Source organism: Tauraco erythrolophus, chromosome 6 (genome assembly GCF_009769465.1).
Source record: "Tauraco erythrolophus isolate bTauEry1 chromosome 6, bTauEry1.pri, whole genome shotgun sequence".
In the NCBI taxonomy this organism is placed as follows: Eukaryota; Metazoa; Chordata; class Aves; order Musophagiformes; family Musophagidae; genus Tauraco; species Tauraco erythrolophus.
The window spans coordinates 26,276,567-26,290,469 of NC_141470.1; the positions used below are offsets into that span (position 1 = coordinate 26,276,567).

At 36.6% G+C, this 13,903-nt stretch overlaps 1 protein-coding gene across 1 annotated transcript in view; it reads left to right on the plus strand.

Moving 5' to 3' along the window:
- The window catches only part of SBF2 (SET binding factor 2), a 282,057-nt gene that overhangs the window by 228,358 nt on the left and 39,796 nt on the right, over positions 1-13,903 (plus strand). Inside the window, exons 24-28 of the mRNA XM_086612941.1 lie at positions 324-451; positions 4,252-4,427; positions 5,363-5,508; positions 9,064-9,262; positions 11,314-11,510. Coding sequence (XP_086469067.1) covers positions 324-451; positions 4,252-4,427; positions 5,363-5,508; positions 9,064-9,262; positions 11,314-11,510 — 846 coding nt within the window. The remainder of the gene's footprint in view (positions 1-323; positions 452-4,251; positions 4,428-5,362; positions 5,509-9,063; positions 9,263-11,313; positions 11,511-13,903) is intronic.

Below are 13,903 nucleotides of genomic sequence, written 5' to 3' on the forward strand. Positions count from 1 at the left end.
AAATTTGAAAAAGTTTGAAACTGTTTCTTTACCCTCTAGCAACCTAGATTTTGAGGGTGTATTTCCATCGTGTAGAAAGATTCAGAAGGAAGGAGAATATTTTTCTAATCATCCCAGCTGAAATCAAGCAGAAATTCAGATTACAAATAATACTTTAGGATTTATCATCTTTTCAGATATTTTGCCTGAAATTAATTCTGTACCATTATTTTCATGTTGCTTTACATTTATTCATTCCTCTCTGTTCAAAGTACAATGTGACCAAATCAGATCTGATTCTGTGATCTAACAAGTATCTATAAATGCAATCTTATGGTCCTCAGTTGGAGAGCAGACAGTGATCCGGAGCTTTCCTATTGCATCTGTCACAAAGGAAAAGAAGATCACTATACAGAACCAGCTACAGCAGAGTATGCAGGAAGGATTGCAGATCACTTCAGCTACCTTTCAGGTAAAAGGAAGTTTTGTAAAAATTAACGTTGTCAACAGTCAGCTCAAAATACTTAAAATGAGAAGCACTTTGTCTTGAAGATTTCAGTTTTCTGCCCTGTAAAGTCAATGGAGAATGCAGTCTTTTCATACAAATCCTGCTGTTTCTTGGCCCAGTTGATATTTACAGAGGGTTGCCATTTTCATATTTGATTTATTTCACTCCTGGACCAGCTGCTCTAAGGTTTTCCTGGAGCCTTCTCTTCTCCAGACTGAACAACCCCAACTTTCTCAGCCTATCTTCGTAGGAGAGATGCTCCAGGCCTGGGATCATCTTCGTAGCCCACCTCTGGACCCCCTCCAACAGGTCCATGTCCTTCTTCTCTTGGGGGCCCAAGAGCTGAATGCAGTACTGCAGGTGGGGTGTCACGAGAGCAGAGTAGAGGGGCAGAATCACTTCCCTCGACCTGCTGGCCACGCTTCTTTTGATACAGCCCAGGATACAGTTGGCTTTCTGGTCTGCAAGGGCACATTGCCGGCTCATGTTGAGCTTCTCATCAACCAGCACTCCCAAGTCCTTTTCTTCAGGGCTGCTCTCAATCTGTTCTCTGCCTAGTAGGTACTTGTGCTTGGGATTGCCCCGATCTATCTGCAGGACCTTGCACTTGGCCTTGTTGAACTTCATGAGGTTCTCACAGGCCCGGCTGTCAAGGTCCCTCTGGATGGCATCCCTTCTCTTCAGCGTGTCAACCACACCACACAGCTTGGTGTTGTCAGCAAACTTGCTGAGGGTGCCCTCGATCCCACTGTCATGACGCCAACAAAGATGTTAAACAGTACCAGCCTCAGTACTGACGCTTAAGGAACACCACTCGTCACCGACCTCTACTTGGACATTGAACCGTTGACTGCAACTCTTTGAGTGCGACCATCCAGCCAATTCCTTATCCACCAAGTGGTCCATTTGTCAAATCTGTGTCTCTCCAGTTTAGAGACAAGGATGTTGTGTGGGACAGTGTCAAATGCTTTGCACGAGTCCAGGTAGATGATGTCAGTTGCTCATGCTTTATCCACCAGTGCTGTAACCCTGTTGTAGAAGGACACCAAATTTGTCAGACACAATATGCCCTTTGTGAAGCCGTGTTGGCTGTCACCAATCACCTCCTTATTTTCCATGTGCCTTAACATAGTTGGCAGGAGGGTCTGCTCCATGATCTTGCCAGGCACAGAGGTGAGACTGACTGGCCTGTAGTTCCCTGGGTCTTCTTTTTTACCCTTTTCAAAGATGGGAGCTATGTTTCCCCTTTTCCAGTCAGTGGGAACTTCACCAGACTGCTATGACTTCTCAAATAAGATGGATAGTGGCTTAGCAACTTCATCTGCCAGTTCCCTCAGGACCTGTGGATTCACCTCATCAGGTCCCATGGACCTGTGCACCTTCAGGTTCCTTAGATGGTCTGAACCTGATCTTCTACAGTGGGTGGTTCTTTATTCTCCCAGTCCCTGCCTTTGTTTTCTGTGACTTGGGTGGTGTGAGCACTTGCCAGTGAAGACTGAGGCAAAGAAGTCGCTGAGTGTCTCAGCCTTCTAAATATCCTGGATAACCAGATCTCACAGTTCCTTCCAGAGAGGGCCCACATTTTCCCTGGACCTCCTTTTATCATTGACTGATGTACTTACAGAAGCTTTTCTCTTTTTTTTTTTTTGCCCTTGATGTCCCATGCTAGATGTAATTCTCTCAGGGCTTTAGCTTTCCTATCCTGATCCCTGGCTGCTCAGACAATTTGTCTGTATTCCTCCCAGGCTACCAGTCCTTGCTACCAGTCCTTGCTTCCACCCTCTGTAGGCTACCCTTTTGTGTTTGAGCTTGTCCAGGACCTTCTTGTTCATCCATGCAAACCTCACGACATTTTTGCCCGACTTCCTCTTGAGATGCATCAGTCCTGAGGTTGGAGGACGTGAATATTAACACCTTGAATATTAACCAGCTTTCTTGGGCCCCTCTTCCCTCCAGGGCGTTATCCCATGGTATTCTACCGAACAGGTCCCTGAAGAGGCCTAAGTCTGATCTGTTGAAGACCAAGGTAGTGCGCTTGCTGTATGCTCTCCTCACTACCCTAAGGATCTTGAACTCCACCATTTCATAGTCACTACAGCCAAGGCTGCCCTTGAGCTTCACATTCCCCACCAGCCCCTCCTTGTTAGTGAGAACAAGGTCCAGCAAAGCACTTCTCCTCATTGGTTCCTCTGTCGCTTGGAGGAGGAAGTTATCATCAGTGCATTCCAGGAGGTTCCTGGATTGCTCATGCCCTGCTGTGTTGTCCCTCCAACAGGTATCGAAGTGGCTGAAGTCCCCGATGAAGACCAGGGCTTGTGAACATGAGGCTGCTCCTGTCTGTCTGTAGAGGGCCTCATCCATTTCATCTTCCTGGTCAGGTGGCCTGTAGCAGACCCCCCACTATAATGTCCCCTGTCCCTGCCCTTTCTTTAATCATGACCCATAAGCTTTCGATCAGCTCCTCATCTATCCCCAGGCAGAGCTCCATGCACTCCAGCTGGTCATTGGCATAGAGGGTGACACCTCCTCCTTGTCTCCCCTGCCTGTCCTTCCTAAAGAGCCTGTATCCTTCCATTCTGACGCTCCAGTCACAGGAGCCATCCCATCACATCTCCTTGATGCCACTAAGATCATAGCCCTGCAGATGGGCACGTCTCTAACTCCGTGCTATGTGCGTTTGTGTAGAGGCATTTGTGTTTGGTCCCTCCTGAAGCTGACTTACTGGCTGGAGTGTCTGGAATTCCTTTCTGCTGCTCTTCAGGTCCTCTCAGCTTGTCACAGACAAGCCTGATATTATCCCTCTGCCCCTTCCAGTCTAGTTTAAAGCTGAAGGCAATGAACTTTATATCATGGACTGAAAGTAGACTGCAGTCTATGAAGTATTTTGTTAGGTGGCTGACTGCAGAGCTGTGTTTTCTTTGAGAGCAACAACTCTAACATTTGAAAACACAATAAAATAGATCAGTGTTTTACTATTTTCTTGTAATAATGGACATTATTTAGCTAATCGTCCTTCACTATCCTATTCAAAAACATAAGATTAAGAACACAAGTGAGCAAAACAACTGAAAGAAAGTTGTTCTTGAGGACTTTTGAGAAGATTTCATGAGGACTTTTATTTTCTAGAAGTCTTTTTACCGGAATAGTTAGCATGCTTCAATGATGTGCTAAATGCAGGCACAGCTCAGTGTTTTTAGTGCTGGATTCTGGTCAAACATCATCTTTGCTTTTGTTTAGCATACTTTTGTATTAGCTTATGAGAACAAAAACAATCAGCAAACAGTTTACTTTCTGTTCCTTTTGTAACAAATGAGGGTTGTGACGTATGAATGCTGAAACTGTTGGTATGATGAGAGTCTTTAAAGTGCATTACCAGCCTTAGTTCCCAGTACATGGGCAGAGCTGGCAGAATATTTCCAAGCTAAGCTGTCCCATATGACTCGTATTCAAACTGTTGTAGACATCTTAGTGCCAACACTACTACTTGGATTTACCAAAATATTTTGTGTTTGATATTATGAGAATTCCAGATGCTTCTTAGTGAAAATATCTTAGTATTAGGACAGAAATGTAAAATTTAAATAAAAAATTAATAACCTGTTTAATATCCCTCAAAAAATCATTAAAATATACACACATATAGTTGTATTTTCCGATTGGCATAGTACTGCATAAGTATGGGAATTTTGCTAATACATTTTAGGATCTTTTAATTTCTGTATTTTTTTTTTCCATTTCTAACATATCATGTCTTTATTATGCAGTTAATTAAAGTAGCATTTGATGAAGAAGTCAGTCCTGAAGTGGTGGAAATATTTAAGAAGCAGTTAATGAAGTTCCGTTATCCTCAATCTATCTTCAGCACTTTTGCATTTGCAGCTGGGCAAACAGCACCACAGATAATTTTACCAAAACAAAAAGAAAAGAACACTTCATTCCGGTATAGTCATTCTTCTTCTTTTATTACTGATATTCTTGTTTAGTATTAGTCAAGTACATTGAACAATCTGACAGTTTTGTAGAAATGCAGATCGTTCAAGCAGTTTTCAGGAAAGTCAAAATAGCTGATTGCTATTCAGCATCTATTTTTTTTATTTAATGAATAAGAGGTAGAGTAGTATGATATACGTGTCAGTTTAGTATAGGAATATGTTATTTATCTAAATTTCTGACTGCAGTAAATTTAAACAAGTATCTTATTACATTTTGAAACATGCACAATGTAGGCAGTATCTTCAGCTATGCAAACTATGCCAACTTAAAAACCAGATTTCTGGTGTATTACTTTATAGGTTAATAACTTAATGTGGATTAGAACTAATTTTACTCTTAATATAGTCTGTACAGTTGTCTTAGAGTTTTTTAATCTGGACTTTGAGCTTTGGGTCCTCTTTTGAAGTTCATGTTGTACGTTAATTTTTACTAGACTAGATGGATCATTAGTCTGTTCTAGAGTGGTAGTTCCTGTGATTCTGTGTTGATTATTGAATTGTTGATGCAGGAAAGTAGAATCCTAAACTAGTCATGGAATCCTAAAACTTTAAGGTAATTTCCATCTTTCTTGCCTTTACTTTTTCAACTTGTAGTTTTATCACATTGCTAGCAAAATACAAATACCTAAACAAAATATGATATCTGCTTATTCATTACCATTAGATGTAATAGACACAAATTTATCTCGAAATAATAAAATTGGTGTTTAAAAATTAATATAGAAAGTCATTTTTGCAGGTTATATTTTTTTTTATTATATTAAAGGAAAAAATATGAAATACATTTTACTTAGGTAAGTGGGTTCATCATAAAAATCCATACGTGCTATCAGGGGAAATCATATGTATCTTTCTAAATATTTTTATTGCTATGAATTTATAGCACCTTCTCAAAAAGCATTGTGAAAGGAGCAAAACGTGCTGGGAAGATGACAATTGGACGCCAATATTTATTAAAGAAGAAGACAGGCACAATAGTGGAAGAAAGAGGGAATCGTCCAGGCTGGAATGAAGATGATGATATCTCTGGTAATACAAAACATTTTTTTCCATGTTGGTTGATAAGTCTATCCTTTTATGCTTCCATTCCAATATATTGAATAAGTAATATCTTCAAGAAGAAATTGCAGTCTTCCGAGATAGAAAAGAGAAAGGTTTCAAATATGTACATTTAGTAAGTGTTTTGTTTTGTGATGATGAGGCAAAAGATGAAGTTGACTTCATTCAGTGGTAAAGCGAAATACTAGATTTTTTTTTTAGTTATCAAATTATTTTCATCTAGTAGCTTTTTTATAATTTTTTACATCATAAAAGTGTAGATGGAACAGCACAGAAGCATACTGTAGTTTCTATTTATCTTTAGACATCATGACATCTACAGTTAGTTTATCGTGAGAAAGCATTGATTGGTTAGACTCAAAGAGCAAATACTATGGGAGACTTATGTGAATGTGGAAGTGACAAATGACTTCTGAAAGCAGCAAAAGTCATTGCTACTGAGAACATCATTTTTCCAAATTTTGGTTGAAACGATTTGGAGACAGAAGGTTGAAAGTGATTTGGACACTTTGTGTAGTTTGTGTGATAGTGTGGAGTTTGACTTTCTTCCAAATATTTCTTTTCCTACCACGTGCGGCTGTGGGTATATCATCTGGACCAGTGCTAATTTATAATAAACCACTAGAGGGAACCAGATTCTCCTGTACATACACAAGTATTGTTTTGTCATACCATTCTTTTTAAAAAAATAAATAATTAAATAAGCATTTCAGATAACGAAGTGTTTATCAAACACTAATAATTTCTTCAAAACATCAAACAAGCCAAATTTTCCTTCTGAATATTTGGTCAGTAAGCAAGGCAACTAATGCAACTTATGAGCAGGTATATAAAAGTTGTCTGAAGCAGGACTGTTACTGCGCTGTCTCTGTTCTTGACAAAATGGAAGAAAGCCATTCCAGGAAACCTAAAATATATTCATTCTCTTCTTTCATTCCAGATGAAAGTGATGGAATAAAGGTAAAAAGAAAAGATTGAGAAATACAGAATGTCTTTATAGTGCTGAAAAATTACATTCTTAATTGAATTTCCAGCACCTTCCTCAAGTGTTGAGTTAGTATATGTTCTGATGTTGCAGATTCTTTGGGTCAGAAGCAATTGCTGGCTGTACCAGTGCAATTTTTGGGTCATTTTGTGTCCTTCTCCAAGAGACACCAAGCACAAGCATACCTGTATTTTTGTACTTCTCTTGACAATGAAGAAATTTTTTTGCATTGCTGACCTACAAAACAACTACGTTCTTCCACGAACACAAGTGTTAAATAAACATTAGTGATAGTCACTTCTTTCCTCCCCTAACAAAAATTAAAAAAATGTAAATTGTGAGTCTTCCTACCTGCAGCTTTCCAGATGTTGTGACTGGGAATGTGGAAGGTGATTAAAGTCTGAGAGTTTGCTTTCATCTGCGTGCTGCACTGACACCTCAGGTATAGTCAGCTGACAACAGTAGTAACTGTTTGCTTCGGACAGAGTGCAAACAGCTGTAGTAGGTTTGCTATTTAATCACCGCAATTTCTTTTATATTGACTGCTGTGAATGACTTTTTGTTTGCAAATCTCAAAAACTGAAGTATAGGACACTCTGCAGCTATACCAACAATGAAGCAAATGGCAACTATCTGCAGCAGGTGATGTAGGGTCTTAAAAAAGAAATGTTAAAGATAGGCTTGGAAGGAACTTCAAGAGATGGTCTACTACGTCTCTCTGCCCCAAGGCAAGATCAACATACTTAATCTGTTCCTCATAGATGTTTACCTGACTTCTTAGAAGCTTTCGAAGATGAAGGTTCCACAACTCTAGGCAGTTTGTACTAATGCTTTAACCGTCCTAAATGCTGGAAAAAAATAAGCAACTTTCTAATATTCAGGCCTAAACATTTCCATGCCACAGTTCAAAGCCTTCATTTCTTATTCTGCCGTCATATACATATAGAAGAGATTATTCTCTTCGATTGCAGTGCTTAATGTATTTATGGACTATTGTAATATTTCTCGTCTGTTCTTTTCTGAATATTAAATATCGGTAGTTCTTTCAGTTCTTTGTTTATTAATCTTGATAGTCTTCTGATCCTCTTCATTGCTCTTTTCTCAGTCCTCTTTAGCTGGTCCACATATAACTTGCAATGTGATTTCCAAAACTGGGCACAGTGCTCTAGTTATTAGTTGCTGCTAATGAACACTAAATTTCTCTCCAATTCCTCCTCATCTTTTTATCTTTGGAGTTTAGAACCTCATCACTACTAGATTCTGTTTTCTATAGGTGATCATACTGATGTGTTCTATAAAATAGGAGACTGTAAAACCCACATTTACAGTCAGTCACATCGCAGGAACAGTAAAATAGAGAGGTTATTCCTCCTCTTTTCAAAATCAAATAAAAAAAAAATATTTTGAACTTAAGATAGCAAAACATCTACATCTTCCTCTTCTGGTTAAGGAATACCAATATGAGCTCTTATAATCTCTGTCTTTTTTGCACATGAAAATGTTTTGCAAATTCTGATCACCAATATACATGCTTTCATGAGAGAAAAATGCGTTTAGAAAAAAAATATTTCAAAAAATGCACCATCGTATTGTCTGAGTCAGTTATAGCTTTCCATTCAAAACTGTTAAATGCCAAGTTTCTGTATGCCCAAAAATAAAATTATTTCTAAAACTCATTTGTTTCTTGTTAGTGCGCTTTATACTTGTAAATGTTCTGTAACTTCTTTTGTAACATAAAAAGTATGAAAACACAGAAAAAAAGGAGATAGCCACAGCATTAAACTCTATACTACTTAGGTTACTGTGTCAGTAACAGGCAGGTGGCAGGTTTTGTACAAAGACCTTGCTTGACTTGAATTTCAGTGTAGTTCGAACTTGTGACATGGTTTTTCTCTCATGGTTAAAGGTTTTTCTGCTTTGGAGTGCAGCTGACATGCACGGCTGAATAAATCTGCTGAGACAGACATTGAAACTGAGGCATTAAGAAACCAACAGTCATCTGTGAAATCATGACACACAAACATTTTTTTATTTGAACCGAGCCTTAAAAAGATTTTTACATCTTTTGAAGATAGTTTAAAAGAATTGTGAGGTCCATTTTATCTTGGATGTTTAATGAAATTTTGTGCACATTTTTCATTATTCTGTCTTGTGTTCATCTTTGTATAGCAGTTTAGAGTTTAACAGGTTTTCATAATTTGTTGAAAGAAAGATTTTCTGCCTTCAGTTCAGCTCAAATGAATATATGAGATAACTTTTTCCAGGATTTTAGCAAGAGTAAGCCATGTATGTGAAGAGTAATTTTAGTAAGCCATGGTAGTCACAAGTGCAGTAGGTAACAGTGCGATATATTCAGGTTTCCTGACTAAAGTATTATTTTATTCCTTGAAACTTCTATAAACTGTGGTTTGTATGTATTAGTTCTTGTCATTCGTCACCGACAGTAAGACAAACTAATATTTTGTTCAGAAGAAAATAGCATCGTTTTCTGTGTAACTGCTGGCCTCTCCAATAGCAAACTCAAAGATTTCTAACTTTAGTTTCAGATGACAGCGAGCTGCACACAAGTGGTACCCTTAAAGCATCAGAAAAATCAACAATGGAGCAATTAGTAGAAAGAGCCTGTTTCAGAGACTATCAACGTTTGGGACTAGGGACCATCAGTAGTAACTCTTCTCGCTCAAAAACAGAATACTTAAGAATAACTGCACTGAACAGGATGTATTCACTTTGCAGGAGGTGAGTTTACCAATTCAATCAAGTAGTTGAAAGTAACGATGGCATAACACACATACCATATGATGTATCCATTTAAGGAATTTATTCTTAAAAAATTTTTGTCTACACTAGGAGTGTTCAACTAGTGACCTCGAAGCTATTTGTATTCCACTTAGAGATTCATCTTCTGGTAGCCGCATATGTATTCAGGAGATTCAGAAAGAGTGCCAGCAATGGTAGCCAGAAATAGAGCTTTCAGAAATGAGCTTTCAGAACTGCCCCAGAAGCTCTGTCAGACACCACAAGTCTTCCTTCTTAGATTCTTTTTATAGCCCATGGAAAGAGAGTGGGGCTTTTGGAGGAAATAACCTAGATACTCTGAAATGCCTTTTGAACAAGTTTCTCTCTCTCTTGGTTTTCTACGGCTATTTTTCAGCTTTCTGACCTAGCCACTAAAGTTACCTGGCAGAACTGACTCTCTTGATGTGATTTCTGTAACTTGTGTTGGTACTGGAAATTATTTATGTAGCATATTTGCATATAAAATCTGTTCTGTTCCTACATGAGAAAGCAAGCCTCAGAAACAATTATACATAAACATTTTCATCAAATAGATCTATTTTAAAATTGAATTCATTAAGGTATCTACACTACTTTAAAAGTTTGTCGTGCTCAAAGTCACGTGTTTTTTTTAACACATGAATGTTACTGACTCCTTTTTTCATGTGGAAAGCTGATGTAGTTTACTACCACTACCCACAAAAATTCTTTTTAATATAAAAACATATCCGCATGAGTCATATCAGAAGAGCATTTGTATTCTTTAAAGCTGGTTTTGACTAGTTATTGCTTTCATTATGGATAGTGAAATCACCAGTTGTTCGTGGAAAAAGGGCACACAGAAAATATTAGATCCTTTCTTTTTGTCTGACTTAGCTAGAGTGACAGCCTAATAACTGGTTTTGTTCAATCGCCATTGAGTACGACGCAGATGAAGGCATTAAATCTGTACGTTTTCATTATGCTTTGAACATCATGCAGACAACTCTTTCCTCCTCTAAACCCACCAGTTTTTAATATTTGTAGGATTATTTGGAAAAGATAATTAATATCTGAGTGGATTACAAATCTCAGGATATAAATACTTAACCTACTAATCAAATACTAGTTTGATTACTGTGTTTTAAGAAGTAGACCATAAATGTTATGTACATGGGTTTTGTATGAGGGCAGTTCAATAAATGTCGAAGAACTGAATTTATAGGAACAGTGAATATTATAGAGGAACAAAGTTGTTTAGTAAGCACTAACTTTTCCCTGCTGCTTGTCTTAGTTTCTTCTTAACATATGAAATTGGCACTTAAATTGTATATTTTTTGGAGGACATAGAAAATAATCTTTCATATTGCTTGATTCCTTCTTTCACTAATATTAACACAACTACCATCTTCCTGGGTTTTCTATTTTTAAAGTTGTATCAGTGAATTTCCTAATCTCTCAATATATTGTATTGTTTTAAAAAGTACACAAAAATGCAGTTTCAAATACACTGTTCCAAGGAATCCAGTTGTAAAATTTAAATGTTTTTTGACACAACCCCAAAACTATTGTTTTAGTTGTGATACTTTAGACAATCTAACATTCTTTCCTTTCAATTCTCATATTTCAAATACAAATGTCAAAACAAAAGCACTGCATCATTTGTATGCCTCAAAATTTTCTGTAATGCTCAAAAGTATGGCTTCATTATAGTGACAGATAAGAGATCTACTAAGAAGAAAAATATTACCAAATAAAATGTAACCTTAAATGGAAAGAGACTAGTAATGATAGTATTACAAATTTTTCATAATTACAATTGGTTTTGAAAATGCAGTTTTCTTTACAAATTAATATATTTGCCTAGATTGGACTAAAAATGAGAATTACTAAATAAAAAATAATTCTCAGAGTTGAAGTGTATTTTCATTAAGATTTACATTCAGCTTGTGATTCTAGGAATTTTTTTCATTGTTTAAAATTTTGAAAGCAATTTTAATTCCTGTCAAATTTTTTCATCTTTTTGTCAATAGTTATCCTGGGCTTCTGGTAGTACCTCAGTCTGTTCAAGACAGCAGTCTGCAGCGAGTCGCTCGCTGTTACCGTCACAATCGCCTGCCAGTTGTCTGTTGGAAGAACACTAAAAACAGTACGCTTCTACTGAGATCTGGGGGCTTTCATGGAAAAGGTGTTGTTGGCCTCTTCAAATCTCAAAACACACATACTACAGGTGAGTTGATGCAGCATAGGCTCTCTGTATAAGTAATTTTATATAGAAATAATATTTTTCTAGAGGAAATCAGTGATAGGATTGAATCAAGAGTCTCAGGATATGAATGGTTATCTGATGGTGTATTAGTTCAGTTTAATTACTACATGCCAAGAAGCAGATCTTGAATGGTAATAAAGTGGTTCAAAAAATGTCAGTGAATAATTTGAAGAGAGATTATATACATACCAAAAGTCTTCAGTAAAAGCTCACATCTGCCAAATGCAATGCAGACTTCCCCTGTTTCCTTTAAGTTATCTTTTTCCTTTGCACTGGTTTATGTAGTGAGTGTGTGTTGTCCCTTTTAATAGAGGATTATATAAAATATTAGATATATCATTATCCATTGGATTTTCTCATGTTTTTCATCCTAATATTAGTGTAACTTTTATAAAGAATAGACCTGAAAGATTCCAGATGAGGTCTTTGCATTAAGTAAATTTCTTCTTTTGTGTGATCAACATGGGAGTAGCACAAGATTTGTCAGAATAATTAATTTTTCAGAAGAAGGTAACATATTAGAGCAACAGTAATTTTGGAAAGAACATTAGTTGACTTTCATCATTCACAGGCAAAGTTTAGGATACTTATTGTGACTGCCTGGATTTCCATCTCTTATGTTGATAGTTTCTTTGGAGTTAATTTCATGCCAAGGGTGAATGTGGTATATTTCTAAAGAAAAAGTCAGTATTCTCTTTAATCAAACTGATAGTTGTTTAGAAGTTATTCTAGAATTAGGCCTTAATTTTTCTTTTTTGAGAAAAAGGAAATGTGAGGTAGAATTGGAATAACAGGAACTCATTAAGGTAGCAAAGAAATTCCTCAGTCCTGTTTATGTTTCAGCCCAATAATGACTAAAATGCAATTAAAGGGTTTGAATCTACTGAATAGTTTGTTCTATAGGATTTTTCAAAACCTATAACAAGCATACTGTACAAATATGTGCAAGTCACATAAAAGTAGTTCAAAGATTACATGATTTAAATATTTTCTGATAGTCCTCCTGAGTTTTTCCTTCACAGATTATGAAAACTAGAATTTTATTATTTGTGAGAATAGTTTATATCAGACATAATATTTAGATATATGAGATGTTGTGTATATCAAATTCACTTTTAAAATCTCAAAATTTCAGGGATCTTAATAGAAAAACATTTTCTACCTCAGACAGTGTCTGGACTGGCTATTAACACTAATCTGTGAATCACTGGTTATCTACTGAATATTCACTGCTATGGCATTGATTCAGTGTGTCTCTTCAGTGCTTTGTGGTGGCATTTTTTAGTTGGAGTGAGAAGCAAGGTAATGAATTGAGTTTTGTATAACGCATTTTTGTTGAAAAGATTCATAAAATGAATCAGTGAAGTACTACCAATAGTTAACATGGCAGCTGCCAAAGCTGTGAACTACACTAGTTGTTCCACAGGTTTATGATGTGAATCCTAAGCAAGGCAATTCAAATGTTAGTCTTATAAACTGATTTAATTCTGATTGTCTTAGCTGAAGTACGAGCCAGGCATCTCTAACCTGGTATAAGTATAATAAATTGAAAAAATTCTGCAGGAATAGTCTGCAAATTATATAAAGACACACACTTTCATGTTTTCTGTAGTAGCTACAATTTTAATGTGCATGGGAGTATAATAACCTTCTAAAACAAGATTTTCAAAGCCTGACCCATTAAAGCTTGTTCACTGTGTGTAATCTCGTTGCTTTTGTAGGTAGTTTCTTTTTTTATTTTGTGTAGTCTTTTATATTGTCATTGTCTTACTTCCAGCAGTGTATTAGGCAATAGATAATGTGATTGACAATAACTGTATCTCTCAGACATTAGCTTCTGGAGTTAGTGGTTTTTTAAAATGTGAAGAAAATGGAGACTCTCCTCAGGAAGGTGCTACAAGGAAAACGAAAAATATTTATAGAATATTTATTCATGATGAGGTTGAAGCTCGGTGAAACAAAACTTTTGAAGGAACTCATCAATAAAGATATGCACAGGTGCATGTATTTGCCTCAATAGGAGTTGTGTACAATGAAGGAAAGTCTATATTGAAAAAAGCATTGTGATAGAAGCTAAGAGGACAAAGATAATCTTAAATCAAATTCAAGTTGACAGATGGATACCTTCCTAAGCAGAGATTTCATAGGAGTAGATTTTTATTAGGCAGTTCTGGACTGATACACAGAAACAAAGACCACCTGCTGGAACTTAATGAACATTTTTGTGATTTCTTGTTACATTGTGCATTTAAGCAAGTTCTCAAAGCATAGTTGAGATCAATATGTTATATAAGAAGCACAGAACATAATTTTTAGAGAAATTATGCACAGTAGTGAGTTGCTGGATCTCCATC